At 35.2% G+C, this 20276-nt stretch overlaps 1 protein-coding gene across 2 annotated transcripts; it reads right to left on the reverse strand.

Moving 5' to 3' along the window:
* Positions 1 to 478: 478 nt before the first annotated feature.
* On the reverse strand, positions 479 to 20118 carry Serinc (serine incorporator TMS1). Of its 2 annotated transcripts, XM_085951289.1 has the most exons (12): positions 19972 to 20118; positions 18327 to 18491; positions 16612 to 16712; positions 12543 to 12638; positions 11869 to 12047; positions 10059 to 10174; positions 8680 to 8860; positions 7435 to 7499; positions 6996 to 7131; positions 5712 to 5744; positions 2916 to 3069; positions 852 to 2331 (listed from the first exon to the last, which is right to left on the reverse strand). In XM_085951289.1, exons 1-12 carry the CDS (start codon positions 20005 to 20007, stop codon positions 2193 to 2195), a joined length of 1401 nt encoding a protein of 466 aa, XP_085807415.1. In that variant the 5' UTR covers positions 20008 to 20118; the 3' UTR covers positions 852 to 2192. The 2 variants fall into 2 exon arrangements, with proteins under 2 accessions (XP_085807416.1, XP_085807415.1); XM_085951290.1 differs by lacking the exon at positions 5712 to 5744 and having other exon boundaries at positions 479 to 2331.
* Between the last annotated feature and the right edge of the window lie 158 nt (positions 20119 to 20276).

The raw sequence follows: 20276 nt of genomic DNA on the forward strand, positions 1-20276 counted from the left end.
CCTGTTGAGAAGCTGAAATTGGTCAATTTAAAAGATTACTCTCAAAAGAATTTGGACTCGAGATAGGAGTCTTATATGCATTACATATTAGGATTCTATGTGTGGTTGTATAATTGGTAACGAGGTCATTGGCAGCCCTGAAAACAAATTGGTGGCCTGCTTTGTTTACATTTCTGTGTTTTACATAATTCATCTTAAAAACAATGGTGAATGTATTGGTTTTGACTGACTACGTAAAATTGACAAGTATGGTGTTTTATGCCTGAGGGCGTCAAACAAATGTCATAATAGTGTGAAGTTCTCTTTAAATGAATCTGCAATGCCAAGACACGAGAGGTCCCTTTTTTGCTTCAATTTCATACATTTAGACTCAATATTTATAAAAAAAGATTTTTCAACATCTTTGGTGACTATTATAGGATTTTTACAGGAAAGATATTACATAGATGGTGTAAAGATTAAATAAAAAATCACACAGAATTCTTTCAAGGTAAATATTTATTTTGCAAGTAACAACCAGAAAATTGATAACAGATACAGAAAATTTATTTAATATGTATTATGAGCGCAATGCACAATCCATAGTTGCGAACCTTATCTTAAGTAACAGAAAAGGATACCATAAACATAGACAAAGTAAAACAGATTTGTGATGTGTTTATCTCACTTATCTAGTTGACTCGCCACGCCGGGCCCCTCCTGAGCCCAGGCCCACAGGCTAGAGCCCTGTCAGCCCCCCCTTGTGGGGGCCATGATCCCGGCATTCTAATTTAAATACATGGTAAGCTATCCACAATCTCTACGGCGCTGCTCCACGGTAATCAGTCGAAATAAAACAAACTTGTTTTTTTACTTAATATTTATTTAACACATTTAAATACATGGGGTAAAAGAAATTGATAAATACATTATTAATGGCTTCCAAGCCAAGGTCTACAGCAACACAGCAGACCATACTATTTCATTGGCCGCCCACCACAATTCAATTCAGTCACAAAATCAATAAAATGTAGCAAAGAGTAGGTGTACATGATATATGTATTGTTTTGATTTACAAGCAAAAGTACATACATAAGCACATAGGCAAATCTAATATTAGCAATCAAATGACACACTCTTCCGGGATTTTTTAAAACACATTTTTACTTAAAATTTTCAAATAACCACACGAAATAAAAAATTCGATATGTAAGAGAAAAAAATATCATTTACATGACGTTTAACAACCTGGTTTCATTTCTGAAATACAATATGTAAAGTTACTCCGTCTTCAAGGAATAGACAACGAAGTAACAAGAAATTCTATGAATCAGCGGCGTAGAGTGGAGTAGGCTGTGGAGATCTGACATAAATAGTGCACACTAAAGTTATGTATGATTGAATGGCATAATTTTAGATATTTTATTGATAAATAATTTTATCCATTATCTTTTATGGGTTGATTTAGGCAGGTTTTAATTGAATTTTAAAAATTAACCAACACCATTTGCAATTTGTATTCTTAGTTCAATGAAAACAAATAAGTACATCTGACAAAGTGTGCACTATTTTTGCCGCATCTCCATCCTTCGCCACCGCTATGAAGATATGAATTCCACAATCTGGAGGGACGAGGAGGTCTTTTTACGAGGATTACTTCAACGTCATTCATCCGACGACCGTAGGAGTAAGACATGGAAGGTCATCGAAAAGAATCACAAACACCCAATGTTCTGGATCAATGCACTTAATATGCACATAGATAAAATTAAACAATACAGTAAAACCTCGTTAATATGAATTCCACGGGACCAAAAATCTAAATTTTTCGTGAAAATTTCTAATTACGGCGAATTTCGAATTATCTGTGTTCTTATTAATGAGGTTTTGCTGTAATAATTATGGCTAAAAACACAAAGTTTTATTAATTCTACAGCTATTTCAGGCTAAGGACGCATCATCAGAACATAATATGCAAGTTTATTTCTCACCACTATGATCACATTTAAACGCCAGTTCGATCAATATACAAATAAAGAGGTAGTATTTTTGATCTGGTTGGGATTCAAACCCATGACTGACACGCAACTACTCAGCTACTGCAGCCAACATCAAGTAAATGCTACGAGAATTAATACATAGATAAGTAATAGGAATTTTACTACTAGCGATGTATAGTAAGTATATTAAAATTATTACAAGATATTGGTAATTCAATTAAAGACGCGATCGGGCAGTATGATGGGGGCCACGAGGGTCCAGATGTAGATAGCGCTGCACAGCCACGAGGAGATGATCTTCACCCACATGGATGCCACGTTTGCGTTCAACGTTTGCAGAGTAGAGTTAGGCCTGAAACAAGACATTGAAATTTTTAATAAGATAAAGCTATCATCATTGAGATGCGGCTGTATAAATAGATGTATCCTGAAAAATCCTTGGACTAAAAGGGTGACAAATGTTTAGGTACTCAAAAGAATGGGAAGGGACTGAAATTTCTGTGTAGTATCAAAACCAGAAAACTAAATACCTCGGTTACATTATGAGAGGACGAGATTACGGTATTCTCTCGACCATGTCCGATCCTAATACGATATGTGCCTCCACAGAGTGGAGGTTTATATTAACAGATTTTTTGTTTTTACGAGAAATGGATGTCAGTTGTTTCATAAACTGAGAGATTCCAGTCTTGCCATGAGCGAACCCCTATTGAAATACATTAGCTAGATACTGGCTGGAATTTTAGTTTCAGTATCGCCTTTTTTGAGTATTCTCATGAGCGGAAGGCCGTATGGTTCATTCATATAATAGTTTTTAATGAATTTTAGCAAATGTTTCAATTTATGACGAATTTTGAATTAACCGTGTTCATATTAACAAGGTTTCACTCTATAAATAAAATAATAAATTGAGATTGATAATGGTTCTGTACTCACTTGTACCAGTTGGTGAGCGTCATCATGACGTAGAGTGTGGAAAGGGCGAAGATGGCATGGAAAAAGGACCACGAATAAGCCACCGTCTCCTCCTCATTGTCCCACACCTTTCCACTGTTGCCGCCTGATTCTCTGCCATCCACGCTAGCGGCCTCTGCACACCCACAACAATTTATTATACAGTCCACTATCGATAATCAATAAAAATAATCAGCCGGCCTTGGATATTATTTATATGCCATTAATCACTTAGCAACACTTAATGTTTTTATTAGGTTTTGGTTGAGTTAATAAGAAAACACCTCTGCATACACCTAAATATCACAGCAAGTAGTATGCATGTGCCCGGCTAATTGTTCTTACATTATGAACTGATGCAAGTGTGGTCTCTGTATGTAGCAGTCATCAAGGTCTAAAAGCTACCTTTGCACAATAGATCTACACAAAAACACTACACGACAACATCAGAATCAGGTTTTCTGACATTTATATATACCTGATCGTCACAGCGTTAGTTTTAAATGATGTTTGACCGAATTGCTAAACATTTTAACTTGTTGACCGCGGAGCATTTAATTACTACATTTAGATAACATGCTAATTGTATCGAATGGCCAAGTAATGAGGGCACAACAGGTGTGCCGTTCGCGTTGAAAGTATTAATCTTCATAACATAGAGTCTGTAAAGCTACCTGTCGACCTTTTTTTACTATATTAAAAATAACATAATATTTCAATAGGATAATATTATATCAAAGCATGCACACTACAAAATGAATATATGGGTACCCTGCACAGTGAAACATCGGTGATTTTTATTAGTAACAAATTACGAATTATGTATTTATAGCGCCTGTACAAGTGCATGGATTTATTTGCAGCAATAGTGAGTATTTTAAACAATCGTGAGAATAACTGTTTACATGTCAAAGTGCTGACTGTCTCTTCAATCTCATTCTTCAAGAGTAAGCGAGACATTGTATGGTACAGTTTGACAGGTCGTAAAAATCGGTTAACCCCAAAATGAGTCTCTACTAGTAGTTCAATTTTTTTGCCGGCAGGTTCGCCACTATCGTTCTAATGCGCAGGCGCAGATCGTAAAAGTCCCAACTGTCGTATGAAAATTCAGAAGCTTCCGAACTTTTTTGAATCATGCACGCAATCGTGTTTACATTACGTTTGCAATACGTGTTTACATGTGCATTTTCTTATTATGGCCGCGACAGTACGTATTATCAGCAGGAAATCCATGCACGTGTAAACGGGGTATTAAAGCGGTCTAGGTATGCATGAAAACAAAATGAGTGATGCAATGCGAAAGCAAAATAAAATCGATCCACGGAGGAACTGCATTACTAAGACAACTGATTCATAGCAAAAACAAAACTGAATACCATCAAACATACAATGAAATCAAAATTTGATAAGAGTAAAACATTAAATTCAAACTTTCAAATTGTTTTTCTATTGTATTGTTACCAAAGCGGTTTGATTCCAGTGAAAAATCAAATACGGTTCGACACTTACCTATTTGGTCATAAGTGTATTATGATTATTTTATTTTAATATCAAAACTCAAAATTTAAGTGTCTATACTAGTTTTTCAAGATATCCCGACCAGATGGAGCATATGGACACCGCAATTTGTAGGTATTTGGAATAACTGGCTCCAGCTGGGAACAAAAAAAAACGGAAAGTGGATGGCCTTCTGGATGAGGCTGTAAGAAGTTTTAATCCGAAAGTGTGGGGAAATATGGGATAAGCTCAAGTATGCGTCAAAGAATATGTTATTTTCAATAGTTACATCTGTATCATAATATGCATTGTCATGTAAACGAAACGCGAATTCAATATTGATAATATTTGAGGATACTCAGTGCGGTTTGTGTTTCTTGCGTTTTATGGCATGAGGGTCAGAAAATAATAAACTGAATCCTGCGTCAAAGCCTTGGTCTATGGCGATTGGCTTTCACATTAATATCTTATTAACCTGTTCTGCGGATTCCAGGATGTAATTGATGACCGAAAATGATATCACCGGAATCATGTAAATTTTAAGGGGTTCCGTTTGGGGTTTTAAGATTCGGAATCAAGGGTTCCGGCTGAAAAAAAAATAAAGAAGGGGTTCTCAGGGTTCCAATTCCATTTCTGGATGTTATTGAATTATTGAAAAGAATAGGTGACTACTAGTCATAATCTCTAATCAAACTCAACTATCTCGAGCACCATATTTTTAAACACTGGAACAGACCACAAGGCAACCAATTACAGTAGTAAAACCCATCGCAGAAACACACTAACTTGTGACCTCACCGGGAATCGAACCCGGAACCTTCAGTATAAGTAGACAAAGCCCTATGCATTGGATTACGAGGGTCGAATAATATATTTTTTCTTAAAAAATTGTTTAACAAGACAATAAAGTTTGTTTACAGGATGTATATTATATAATACTCAGTATAGTTACGAGAAATACTTACTATAAACATGACCCAAAACCATTACTTTTTTATGTCAAAAAAAAAACAATATGAAAATTATGAATTAAAAATTAGTATGCGTTTCAATGACTTAAAACAAGTTATGATTTAAATGTAAATGCAGTTCTATTGAAAGTACTGTATAATTCTCCTGACGCATGTAAAAAGGGGTGCAGTTTCTGACAAGGTGTCCAAAAAGCCAAGCAAGTTTAGTCACAGATAGTATGAATGATGGCAAAAACAATTAAGCGAGTCAGGAATAAGATGGAAGTCTAGCGAGATATTGCGATTCTGTTTCCGTTTGTAGTGTGCATACCTTCATTATCGACCAACCCACCGGATCCGCGCACTGGGGAGTTCCCATTTCGGATCGGCACATCAATTTCATTGGTCAATTGGTTGTCCAATCAATGGAGGTACATAAAAAATAATTGATAAAATTGTTAGTACCTATTAATAAGTATTAGATTATTGGTGGAAATCGATTAAACAATCTGTCACGAGTCTGCAAGTAGACGTCGCGTATCCTGATCATTATAAGATTATGTGTATCAAATACCACTTACATATCGACAGAGATCCGTGTCTAGAAATTTGTACCTATGCAGTTGGTCGTGAACTGTTGTATCGAAAATAGATGCATAGTATTGAGATCGAATTCATGTCTAAATAAAACGCTTAAAAAATATGTTAATAAAAATCAGAATACAAGGAAAAGACAAGAAAGTAAATTAGAAATACGATCATATTGTATATATTTATGTAAAATTCTGCATGACTCAAAAATATCAATTAATAATGACAGCGTTATCAACAGACGCTTGATACCAATCAATATCAAATTAATGTTCTTATTGAATCTAATAACAATACTGCCTGCAATGCTCCACGAACAATGTGTCATTTTTTGATCTCAATACTATACGGCCATCTCTTTCCGGTACGACAGCTCACGGTGAACTGTGGTATGGCATAGTGTTATATGTACAATTTACATGACATCATCACCAATGTCGGCTAACTTGGATTTTAACAAAACAGTATTTTTAACGCCATCTGATAGAATAGCTAGCTACATTAAGTGTGGCGTTTATTCATAATTTTGTGTCAACGATGATAATTTAACATCCCGTGACAAGTCCCACACTCATCCTGTTTTATTATTTTTATTTTCATCTCTATGTCTATTGTCTTTCTCTTATTTATATCACTCTTACTAGCCATTTTGGTAATAAAATAATTAATTATGTACAAAGTAGAACTCCAAATTTTACCCGCGAGTAAACCACCCTCCACAAGCGCAAACAAAGGGTGACTAACTGTACATTCTTTAAAAAAATTATAGATGACGCAATCGATTGCATTACGCCAGCAGCGAACGCGGGGTGACAAAAACGGATTCTTTACAATTTTTCTGTTCATCGTAAGTGCGAATGGTCGTAAGTCGAGGTGGTCGTAAATCAAGAACTAACGTTGCCGCTGTTAGTCTGTTACCGATATAATATAATAACTATACCTAGCTTCATCATTAGTGGTGATTAACATTTAGTGTCAATTGGTTTAGTATGGCAGGTGTTTGAGTAGATAGCGATTGAATTACCGGCTCCCGTATCCTTGACGAGCACGTGATCCGATCCTGACATCTTGGAGCTACTGGAGGCGGTCTTGAGAGTGGAGTAAAGCATGCAACATATCCAGATGATCAAGCCGATGATCGACTCCTTGTCGAAAGACACCTGCAAAAAAATCTTGTTATAGAAGTAAAATTATTTTACAATTATACTGTATTGCATCGATTATAAGACACGTGTCTTATTCTACTGTAGTGTCTCTGTATTTTTACGGTTTACGGTTTTCATGATTTATTTTATTATAAGTATTTAAAAATAAGGTTTCGTCTTTTTATTGGGGCCGCCTAATAATCAATAAAATACGGAATGTTTTTTTTATTTTCAATATTTTTTTCAATTTACTATTGAGTAGTTGGCGACTTCCCTGGGTTGGAAACCTGTGAATGAGTATTGTAGTTATTATCTCACCTGGCTCTGCGTCTTCACGTCGTTCCTGTTGATCTCTCCGAGGAAGTTAGTATTGCATTCGCTTCCTATAACAAAATTCAATCAAAATTAATTGGAAACTTCAGAAAAGCAAATATGTAATGGGAATGGGAAGATTCAGCGGTGACGTCTAGCCATATGTGTACCCAATGTGAAAACATACCATCGACACGAGTACGCAACTACCATAAACATTGCTACATTAAAGATAGATATTTTATTTTACATGCATGTCCAACTTCAAAACTGACAGTGATATGCCACATTTGTGTGGCTGAACTGGTAGCCATGGAATAATTGATATTTTGTATGTTGGTACACTGAAAATTGGCAGCTGCAAATCGTTTACAGTAAAACCTCGTTAGTAAGAACACGGATAATTCGAAATCTGTCGTAAATCGAAATTTTCCTGATATAAAAACATTCAATAAATTGTAATAAATATTATTCATGAGCCAGTCATTGAAAATTATGACAGACTTTTTTAAAACATCATAAATTGCTTATTTTATGAAGGTAATAAAAATAATCCTAACATTTTATGACCCATTAACACATCAGTGGCACAGCTTTACTGCACTCCACTCGGAGGAAAAACAATAACTCACATGTTTTAGGGCTGTAGGTACTTAATTGTTGATTGTTTATTGGATTTTAACAAAGTTTTACTAGAGTACCAATGCCAAACAATTGTGTTTAAGAATAAAAAATATTTTGTATTTTTTTATAATTCTAGCTCGACACATGGTGGTAAATACCTCCCGTACATTATTACTTCATGGTGGTAACTTCAATTAATGGATTAATGACGCATGGTATTTGCACAGATTTTAATTTGAAAGAATTGTATCGGGAATTTGGTAGGCACATCTATGGAGCGTAAACAAAATTAATGAAAATCAAAAAAAAAAAAAAAATTTCCCCCCGCCCCCATATATTTCAAATTTCGTAATTCGAATTTTTTTTCGACTTTCGGTCCCGTGGAATTCGTATTAACGAGGTTCTACTATAATAGGACTTGTTAGTTCTCGATTTTGAGAAAATCCGCAATGCAAAGGGATAAAGTAGTGCTGTCTTATCCATAAAGTTTAAAGTATGTATAGTACATGGAACCTACATCTACATACAGCCCCCAGTAAAACCCTCTCCACATACTTCAACTGATGCAGGACCCAAACAATCGATCAACTCTCTGCTTCGCACTAAGGGATTATAAAGAAATCTTACCGGAATTGGTGAGTGATGACCACGTAAGGTAGACAATGTAGAGGCTGACCACGGATGACTGCAGCAGGCCGCTGCGGCCTTGGTTTTCCTGTACAGACGGCAAGATGGAGATGCCGCTCAGGATGACACACATTATCAGGTTAATTGAAATGAAGAATTTGCTCAGATCGCATCCATCAGACTGTAAACAAAATATTATTTTTATATAAAACTTACATTTAGGTACTTAGTGCTCGTGGTGTTAGACTTTCGCGTTATTTACATTTGTTCACAGTGCTTCACGCCTACTTCTACTGGAGCAGTGAATGATACATCGTTTGAAAGCTGAAGGATCTGCTGACACGCTTGAACGCAAAATGATGGTTATGTCTAAATCAACTTTCTTTCACCCTTCTCTCACTCAAGCAGCAACCGGAGCAAAAAAAATGCCCACCATTCAACTTGTTGGCATGAGGTTAAACATAAAATTTGCAGTTCAATCGTAGTTTGAACTTTGGTATCATGTTCTACTGTCACCCAAATAGTCCTTATAAAATGTATTACCGAAATCACTGAATGGCACTTCTTTAAAAAATTCAGTATAGGTATGTAGTAGATTTGTTAGAGAAAACTTAATATTTGAAAATTTACGTCTGTATTTTCATTTTTTGATACGGATGACATACGTGTGCATTAATTTTTGTTTCACTATTTAGAACACCTGCAGAACGATTCCTACATAACCCTTAACTCTCGATTAGGATAAAATGCTACGACATATTCCAAGACTTACATATCTCAAGACATTAAATGTAAACAGCTTTTCTTATGACGACATTAATCTAGATAAGTTCGCGAGCTGTCGTTTTATGCAAAATATTTCTTCTTTATCTTTAATCACATCCACTCATTAGTTAGAGCATATGTTGCCTCGAAGAATCCCTGTCGGTCACCATTCTTCTTGCCTCTTCCCAGGTTATGCCAGCATTTCGTAGCTCCATCGTATACACTCTGTGGAAAGGTCTTCCAGGACGCCGGAAACTGGTTGTCTTGAAGAACAAGCAAGAATGGTTGAAATTCTCTTGAGGCATCTGCAGTATGTGTCTGAGACAGATCTTTACTCTCGGTGTGATGCGACGCTGCTTGGTCCGTTCTCTTATTTCATCGTTACTCCTAAAGTCATAACATCGAGTATCTGCTGCAAACATCTGTTCTCAAAGCTCAGAATATGGTTACTCGGAGGCTTCATAAGGTGCCTCGACGGTTACCGTAAAGCATCACTGTTAGAATGCAAGCGTCGAATAAACAAACTGCCATCTCCCATGAATTACGCTACTAGATGTTGATTCCTAAGGCGCTAAGACCGGATTTGTACACTTCCAAATCACAAGAAAACTTACCCTTGTGAAGTAGACAAAGAGTAGAACAACCCCTGTGATGGATAGAGCATAGTTGATAAAAGTGGCGGAGAGAAGGGCGCAATACCAGCCTCTGGACTCTGTATCTTCGTAATTACCTGCAACAACAAATATTATGACAAACGTTTCAACACTATTATGTACAGTCACCGTCGTAAAGAATTACACGAAATGAACATTACAAAATATAAGTTTGCTACATTCACAGCAAGACAGCCTCACCATAGATATGAGATAATTTAGGTGATCAATTTTACTCTTAATTGTCTACAAAGAATTTGGTTTCTATAAAGAAGGATTCCATATTAGGAATTTCAAAGGCAGTTCAATTTTTGAATCTAACGATTATACGTGTGGTTGTATTGGTGGCAAGTTCATTATTATCTTCTTCTATAGGCAGCCCCAAAAACAAAGTTCTGATTTGAAATCTGTTGTTTTATTTACATAACCTATGTACACATTTCTCGGTATTTTACGTATCAATGTATTGCTTTTGGCTGTGTAGGAAGTATTGGTCCACAGGTATTTCTATATTATAGCTAAATTTTATATTCAAATGTTTGCTTTAACACGACAATCATCAAATTTAAGTCAAATTAAATCATACACTAACCGATCCTATGAATTTAAAGATTCATGGCTTATTTTGGCAATACATATCTCCAAATAGAATCATGTATGTCAGTGTTTCCCAAAGTGTGGTACGCGTACCCCCTGGGGTACGGGAAGAGTTTGGTGGGAGTACGCGCAAGCATTAATACAACATCCATACTAGAAGGTTTATCGCATGCGGAAGAAGAGCAATTGTTGGAATTAACATCAGATGGATTCTTGATGAATAAATATAAGGAATGTACTTTAACATCATTCTGGTTGCAAATGCAACATGAGTATCCAGTTTTAACAGAAAAAAGTCCTGAAATACATCTTGCCTTTTCCAACTTCATATCTATGTGAAGTTGCTTTTTCAGCATTTGTAGACATTAAGTCAAGAAAAGGAACAGGCTTTTGGATGTGGAACCGCATCTCAGATTAAAATTAATAACCAGGGAACCAAATTACGATGATCTGTCGTCTCAACATAAACAATCTCATCCTTCTCATTAATTATAATCAATGTTATTTATAATATAACTTTCATTTCTTTTATTTATATTTTATTATGAATGAGTTTTATTTTTCGTTTATTATTATTTTGTTTATGTAGATAACTACTAAAAAAGGAAAAAAAATATAATATTTTGATTGTTATTAAAGTATATGCAACTTTTTTTTGACGAGGGGTACTCAGTGTTACGAAAATTATAGAAGGGGTACACAGATGTCGAAATTTTGGGAAACACTATATTATATACATTGTATGTAATTAACTGAATGGGTGAATTTGAAATTATAGTGGAATGTCATAGTACAGGTGTAAAGTTCTCTTCAAATGAACCTGAACTTCGTTACTTGTAGCTAACTAAAATCAGTCGACCAGGGGTTTTGGAGAGTTGGATTGGGCAGGGTTTAATTGAATTTTAAAAACTAACAAACTCTATCTACACATTGTAGACTTAGTTCAATGAAAACAAATATGTTTGACTAACAAAGTTTAGTGTGCACTATTTATGTCGGATCTTAATAGCCAACCCCCACCCTTCGCTACTGTTATCAAGAGATATAATACCAGCCGTCTATATGATCCGTCCGAAAAACATGAACTACAGGACCGGATTGACTACAAAAAAAATTGCTCAAGATCAATTTGATCGGTCTGAAGCGGGCATGGTGAAAACTAAAAAGATCTTACCAATCCAAGCTTCTGCCCAGGAGTGCGCAAAGTCAATGATGAGCACCAGCTGAATGATGATGAAAAGGAAGCCACCAATCATACCGAAGTACATCCAAGTGACGCCAAACTCGCCCTCCGGGATGAAGAAGGCTCCGATCACACCCCCAATTACGATCAAGTATTTGATACCCCAAAATCTACAGAGTAAATCATAGCAGTTAAAAGCAAGCATTATTATATAAAAGTCCATATATGTAGGTAATGAATTTATGACTACATTAAATCTAGATCAGGGGTTTCCAATTGGTTTTTTTATCAAAAGCACATTTATAATCGGAGTAGCAGGCTGATCTTTTTAATTTTTTAAAAAAAGTCGTGTCACAATTATTTTCAATGATTGCCTAATGAAATAGTGTACTTTATTACGATTTATTCAGGACTATGAAATCATTTCGTATTACGAAATTCGAATTAAAGGTATGGTTTTATATGAAAATAATATTCGAGGAACTATTTTTTCGATTTACGGTGAATTTCGAATTATCCGTGTTCTTATTAACGAGGTTTTACTGTAATTATAAACGTTTAGGCAATTAATTTTTAATACTTTTCACTTTCAAATATTAAGGCTATCTAGTAAATATGGTTTTATTCAATGTTTATAGAAAGATCAGGAGTCAGTGCATAATTACCCGTTCTGAATAGCCGCTCTGGGATCCTTGGACGTCCTCACTCCTATAGTTATCAACGCCATCAGACAGAAGAAGAGAAACAGGATCAGGTAGATTCTGAAAACAACCAAAAGAATAAAGTACACGTTGATAAACATATAATTTGAAAAAGTTCTATATACCCCGGACATCTGATCTACTAAAAATGGCATTCTTCTCAATGGACATTACAAATTATAAGTTTAAGACGTACACAACATGACATGAAACATTATTATAAAGAAGGAAGAAAAACAAAAGTAATAAAAGGGATAAAAATTAAAATATAAAAAGAGAACTTAACACTTTACGGTCCGGGAACGCCACATTGGCGTCCTTATCGAGCCGAACGTTACGATCCGGGGACGCCAACGTGGTGTTTTGACTTACGCATATCTTTACTGTGAAAAATAAATATGAAATTTAATATTTGGTTGCAAGATCTATCGACAGATGGTTGAATGACATGTGCAAGAAGTAAAATCACGATGGAAAAAAAAATATTTCGGGGTTTTTACAGAGATGGCGGACGTAATACCATTCAGTATTTTTTTGTACCTATACCATTTTTTTAATTAGTTACAAGCCCGTTTCTAGGCGGGTGAATCACGAGACATAAACAAAAAAGGTAATAAACACTCAATGTTATATTCCAGTGTCGTCACTTCAACTTCGAAATTTAATTGTGGACCCTTTTCAGTGGCAGTCAACCATTTATGAACCTGCATTCTTTTTTTAAAAAATGAACGCGATTTTTAGCTATGAAATTGCGTGCTATTTGATATTTTGTCTTTAATGGTTTACTACCCATGAAACGTCCACCATGCTTCATCATCCATGATAGAAATTTTAACTTGAAAATGAGAACAGTTATAAATGTGAACTTGTATCGCGTTGTCATTTTCGTTCGCTTTTTTCGGGAGATTATTGCTTGTGTAACAGCATAAATAATAGCTATTATTATTTATATTTGTTGCACTAATTTCATTGAAAAAATAATTAACCTAAGTATATTTTAGTTAGGATATATATTTTTTATTAGTTTTATCTCCAAAAAAACTTTTTAAAATGGAGGACCAATCGTTTTTAGAGGAAAACTATGCGGATTGTATGTCAGATATTCCTAGTGACTGTGAAGATATCGGAGATTTTAGTGATATTGAAACAGACTCATGTGCTCCTTTGAGAACACGCACACGTACAACATATTTCGCGAGTGATTCTGAGGATTCAGAAACTGAGGCCGACAATGATGGAACGATGATGATCCGCCGAGAGAGAACAAGCCATTTGAAGGATTATCAGGAGTAACATTTGACACTGATAATTTAAGTCCAGAAGCTAAATCTAAAAAATGAGTGGACATAACCATGTCGGAGTTAAAAAAGTGGTTCGGTTTGTTGATAATAATGGGCATTGTCAGAAAAGCGACTCAGTCTTATTGATCGACAAATCCAATTATTCCACGTAAGCGGTTTTTCAAATATTGCGTTATTTACATTTCACTAATAATGAAAAATGAAATTTCACGATTTTTTGTTGAACATAAAGTTTGGATCGAGGATATACAGACATCTGAATCAATTGATGTTGCGGAAACGCATGCACCTTCTACATCTTCTGATACAGATTCAACCCATAAAACCAGTTCACCTACTTCATTACAAAGACTCTCTGGCAGTATAAAACAACATCAAATATCTCCGCAATTTTCAGTCACAATCAAATATTTCCGGGGATTTCCGCAACTAATAAACGTTTAAGAAGAAAGTGTAAAGTGTGTTCCTCACATAAACTTCGAAAAGAACCTATTTACATGTCCAAAGAGTGTAAAGTACCTCTACATCTACATATTGGTAATTGCTTTTCTTATCATTTAAAAAAGTGTATTAGTTGTTAGTTCATTTTACATTCATAGTTTTATAAACTATTTCAAATAATTTTAGTTTTAGTGTTTAATTTGTTTTAAATCTACTCGTACACTATATTATTATGTGCCAATAATTATTTCGTGCCTAGCCAGTTATCTAAAGGTATTATCCATAAGATTGAGTGTTCATTCAAATATTTTTGTGGAATATAAGTAGATGTTTGTTTTACAATTTATTGCTCATAGATTTTGTTATATGATTTTTTTACGCATGCCTCTGCACTGTTATTGGATTGTCTCGATTCTTACAAAAATACCAAATTGTAATAAGCGGTGGGAATGTATATGCGTGCATTTTATTTAATTGAATTTACTCGAAAATATGCACGCCACTGCACTGCCTCTATCGGCTAGGCCTCAGCCATAAAACTCATAAAACCAATAAATCAGTCATTAGTGTTCTTTCGGGAATGAATGTGCATTTATTTTTAAACACTTCACAGTTTGTGTGAAGTCTTTGTTATTTTATTATATTTGATAATCAGAGATATGAGTAGCTAGCGCTAAAAATGAATTGATACGTATTCTATAGCGGTGTAAAACATTTTGTATTTGAATATTTTATTACATTTTTTAATTAAAAACTAATATATTGTGATTGCTTTATATCAATAGGCTGTTTCCTTTACATTATATTTAACAAATTGAACTAATCTAATAACATATAATAAACAATTTACGAAAATTTACAAATTATATACTTTACCTTTATGGAACGCGGGCCAGAGGTTGACAAGTGTTGAATAAATGACACAATTTGATGCATTGATATATTTTAAGTATTTTCTGAAAATTTTATTGAAATATATCAATAGGTTCAAAAGTTATATAATTTTTAACTTCGCGATCGAAATTTGTTGATTTTCATTTAAAAATACCGGATATTGGTGCAGGTATGTCGCGAAAATTCGCGGATTGTATAGTGTTAATATAAACACACGACAGCATTGAAAATACAATTATACATATATGAGTAGTTTAGTGTCAAAGTGGGACATAAGCCATTTACAAAATTTTACAGGAGACTCACAAACATGTGTGAAAAGTGTCCGTTTTTCATATAACATACCAACTTTAAACTCAAAAATCTCTATGAAAACTACCGTTTTCGATACTTTTGGTGGATTTTTTTGAAAAGAGCATCACTTGCACTACCATAAGCAATTAAAACATGAATTTAGTTCGAGGTGGCGTTTGTCCCACTTTGATACCAAGGTACTTTTATATAAGTTCAAAGAAAAACACCGAGTGTACTAAGGTGACCCTATATTAAGAATTTATAAAATAGCGTCCACCTAAGCACACTCTCACGCAAGTGGAATATATCAAGTCATATTCTTATATTGTATTAAAATATTAGCTGAAGTGCCTACTCGGCATTGCACGAGGTCAAGTCATTGTTCGATATACATTTATTTATATTACTTAACAAAATAATAATAATTAAGTACATTTTTAAATACTAAACTATCTGTATCTAGGCATACAATACATCAAAATGAAAATAATTCCGACAGCCAAATCAAACGAAGAAAATTAAAATCGAATCCAAAATATGTAAACTTTATATTCATCTGTGGTGAAAATTTTATATTGGAATTGACAGAAAAGGTAATTTGAACAAGCATATTTTGACTTTTATATTATATAGATAGATGTACGTATCGCTGCAGTATGCTCCGGCAATAAGTTTCTGGTTGTTGTTTACGTGAATACTCACAAGTCGTAACTGACACAACATGTCACCTACCACTAGTCCGATGCAGACATTCTTACATCCCCTTATATTTTTTTCTTCGCTATCCGTTAAACAACCGATAAACGGCAAAATAGCATTCATGACATTCCATGCATCTTGGCCTAAAAGATTAATAACAGCACATCATTTTTGGGTTGCTACAACATTTTTTTTCCATGTTGCAAACCTACATTAATAATTCAATTTTATTCAATAACTTCATTCTGCTTGAATTCAAATTGATGACGTTCTGCTGTCAAAAATAGGAAACTGTTTGCAGCGACACCTTGATTATGGAAGATTTAAAAATCTTCTACGTAGCAATATCCATATATTTTTACTTCGAATTACAGTTTCATAATGCGATGATGATTTATGGTCACCTGTACACCGCCAAGTATCCGACGGCATCTTGACAGTTGAACGTAACCGCGTTGGGAACGAGAGCGGATATAGATTTTGTAGAATTGGTACAGAACGGCAACTGAAACAAAAAAATATAAGTTTATTACTAGGTTTTTATAATTATGATATTGTTGTTCTTACAAAATAACCTCCAGGATAGGATGCGTGAGCTTGCAAATTAGAGCTGGGAAGTATGTCTATGGACCTTTGACCAAAAAGAGATCCTGATTGAAGGTATTCAAAACGAACAGATCAACAAGTATGTCTATTTCGGGCAATAGATGACTATTGACGGAGGATGTATGACTAGATTGCTCGTAGAACCAAACTGGCATGGAGCGCATACGGATGTCTGAATAGTATCTTTAAAAGTGAATTCTCATTACGCCTAAAACGTAAATTGTTCATCCAATGTGTGCTACTAGTGTTGACGTATGTTGAATATTCTCAAATATGCCAGCATTATTTGGAGTCTTCACAGGCCCGTCCGCATAATGAAGTTGGATTGAGTCCGCAATAGATTCAGTTCGATTTTTTCACTTAAGAACATACGGATTCTTTCTTTATGATAACGATAATCAAAAAAATTTTCTTCTGGGTATGGTATCAATGCAATCCCTCTCCACTTGAAGAGTGATTGTTCTTTTAACTCTTTTTAATTCCTCGTGGGTTCATTTACAATCCGTCTACACTGGCAAGTATTAATTTTCTTATTCCCACTGTCTGTTATCATTTGTAATTCTGTGATCTTATCATGGTAGCCCATCGTAGGACGAATGTGATATTTCATGATGCCGTGTATCGTGTGATTAGCCTATTCAATGGCACCATAAAGGTTGATATATTTTATAATTAATTAAATGATTAATTACTTTTTTTATTCACAAGATTTAAGAATGCAACATTCTAATTATTAAACATACTTACATAATTTTGAAAAAATACATTATAACCAATATAAAAAAGAAATTTGAAAAAAGTAAGACCCCGCAGGATCGAACCTGTATCTCTCGGATTTCACGCCCACGCACATAGACCACTATGTTAAAGGTACCATACTTAATTATGACAAATTTTAACTAATGTCTCTTAAGCCTCAATTACATTGAGCTTCTTTACGAGCTGTTTATTGGCGAATTTAAAAGCGGGCAATTCAGCTACTGCGATTTGATGATTACACACAAAACTTTCCATTCACTGAGAAGCCACAAGCCAGTGACTATTTTGACAGAACCAAGTTCGTTTTTTTACCGGGAGGTTGGTACTGCACTCTACTGCGCAGACGCAGTAGGCCCACACGCCGGCGTGTAGCGTGTAAAGTTGACCGGCTTTCAACTTTTCTCGGTAGAGTGTTTACAACCTGCTTATTAGCTTATTCGATGATTACACTGGGCGACTTTACGGGCAGATTGTAAATTCGCCAATAAACAGCTCGTAAAGGAGCTCAATGTAATTGAGGCTTTATAGTACTCTCTGAAGTGCTTTCTAATTTGAGCTACTATTGGCTATCGGCTTTTGTATTTTAAATCAATGTAGGTATTACTTTAATTACTAACCGACGTCACGGATCACTCCAAGATATTTTAGTGTTGTAGCTTCCTTTGGTTAGTGGGCATTGGCCAATATCTCAAATGCCATAATAATTGCGAATAATGTGAGCAATCATAAAACATAATCTCCCACGGGTGCTTACCTTGTGTAGAGTGTCTTGCAGGCCGGGTGAGAGGGTGACGCAGGCGACGGCCGTGGCGATCAGCAGCATAATGGCGTACATGAGGCGGGACGACGTGGAGTTGCGGCAGGAGGGGCACGCCTGGCAGCATAGTGAGCATGCCGCGCTGCCACAGCAGCACGCCAGCTAAACAATACATCCCGATAAAATTAGATAACGATACGCGTTGGGATTTTATATTGTTCATTAGTTGCAAAAAGATCCATAAGGCCAGGCCTATGCTGGCACGCAGTTCAAGCAGCGTAGGGCTGCTTGTTGTACTGCCGGCACAGTTTGATGCGCGACGCGTGCACATTTACATGATATTTTTATTTCCATTGCCACGCATGGCATCTAATGTGCTACTGTGATGCGCAGAGATTTAACCTTTTCTATGCCTCACGATATTACCATGGCATATCTGACAGGCCACAGATTTTTAATGACACTATACGTTGAATGTAGAGCAAAGCTCTTACTAAAATTGATTTAATACCGATAATTTGTGGCTTAGTATTTCATAATTATTCAAACAGATGTCACTGTGTGTTTAAGTTTTTAGACTATGCAAATCAATCGACGGTGTCACGTAATTCAAGTTTAAAGTCGGACGAGATAACTCGCGAAATTTGTATGTACGGCCTGTCGATCACGGCCTCATAGAGCAAGAAAACTCGCTGAAGGCATAGAACTGGAACTTAAACAATTCAGTGCATTAGTCTGAAAATATGCATGAATGGTAATGTGTCCTCTTATGAAGTTATATATTTCAGGTTCGAATCTCGGGACTGGTAAATTCACATGTTGTTCTTCAATGTGTGTTTGGAGCCAGAGCATGAACTTAGTAGGTTGAGCAAGTGGGTAAAATCTATTTCTCGCAAAAATAAACTGTTAAGAAACCTCTTCGTGAGGCAGCCAAGATCTACATTGAATTGTTGAACCAAAGAAAAAGAGTGAAAAATGTGATGTACCTAAGTATTAATGTAGTGAACGTCTTTGCAATGATTTTTTGACAGATCCAATGCAAGGATCCGGAAAAGTATTAAGTTGCATAGAAAAGTCGATTTTCAAAATGCAATAGGTATCTTTGAGTGTCGCCATCTATATTTCTAATTACCTAACCGAAAGATCTTGTGGGTGTGAATATAACGAAGTGAAAGTGTAGACAATCATGAAAAGTGGTGGCTACGCGTTACATCTGTGCAATAGAATTAAGATGTACAATTGAATGCAGCTCAATAGTTGAAGCCATACGAATATGTCATCGTCATAGATTACGGATGTTTCTTTACGCATTGCATTAGTGTCCATTGAATATAATGTAAGCTCGTGCCATTTTTATTCAATTTAGATTTTATCAAAAATTAATTCTGGCGTCCTTCAAAACATTTTCTTTCAAGAGTCGCAACTATTTGTAAAACATGAATAGTAGTCATATGACGCATTTATGCATGCGAATATATTCTGTCGATTGGCAAAATGAATCATTTTAGTCGAACTCCTACCGATAATAAATAGAAAAGTCGATAATAATGGCGTGAGTCACGCATCTGCAATATGACAGAAGGGGTAAACAAAGGTTTAATAATTTGATCAGAACGTGCTGAAAATATGTTGATATAATTACCTGTGCAGCCGAACATACGCCTAGGACTGCTCCCATTGTTTTGTCGGTATTTTTATGACAATGGAATACGCAATTATTCTAGAATATGAACCGAGATGTCAAAATAGATAGACAAGACGTACTCGACAGTAGACAATGGCGGCCATTAAATTATTTATTGACAAAAATGACAAGGAAAAATATCAGTACTGCCAATCTATCAGAAATATATTATTGTCTATTAAAATTGGTGTAAATTTGGACAAGCATCCGATTTTCGGTCAATAGTCTTTTGGGAATCGTGATTTTTTAATAATTTCTTGTTT

This window comes from Rhyacophila brunnea, unplaced genomic scaffold (genome assembly GCF_057557595.1).
Source record: "Rhyacophila brunnea isolate RB1 unplaced genomic scaffold, BYU_Rbru_1.0 scaffold_24, whole genome shotgun sequence".
Classification (NCBI taxonomy): domain Eukaryota; kingdom Metazoa; phylum Arthropoda; class Insecta; order Trichoptera; family Rhyacophilidae; genus Rhyacophila; species Rhyacophila brunnea.

Coding starts and splice junctions, on each gene's coding strand:
- Serinc (XM_085951289.1), bottom strand. CDS start 20,007: ATGGGAGCAGTCCTAGGCGTATGTTCGGCTGCACAG. Junction 7,500..8,679: donor GTCATCACTCACCAATTCCG/GTAAGATTTCTT, acceptor ATTTTGTTATAG/GAAGCGAATGCAATACTAAC. Junction 7,132..7,434: donor ACGTGAAGACGCAGAGCCAG/GTGAGATAATAA, acceptor ATTTTTTTGCAG/GTGTCTTTCGACAAGGAGTC.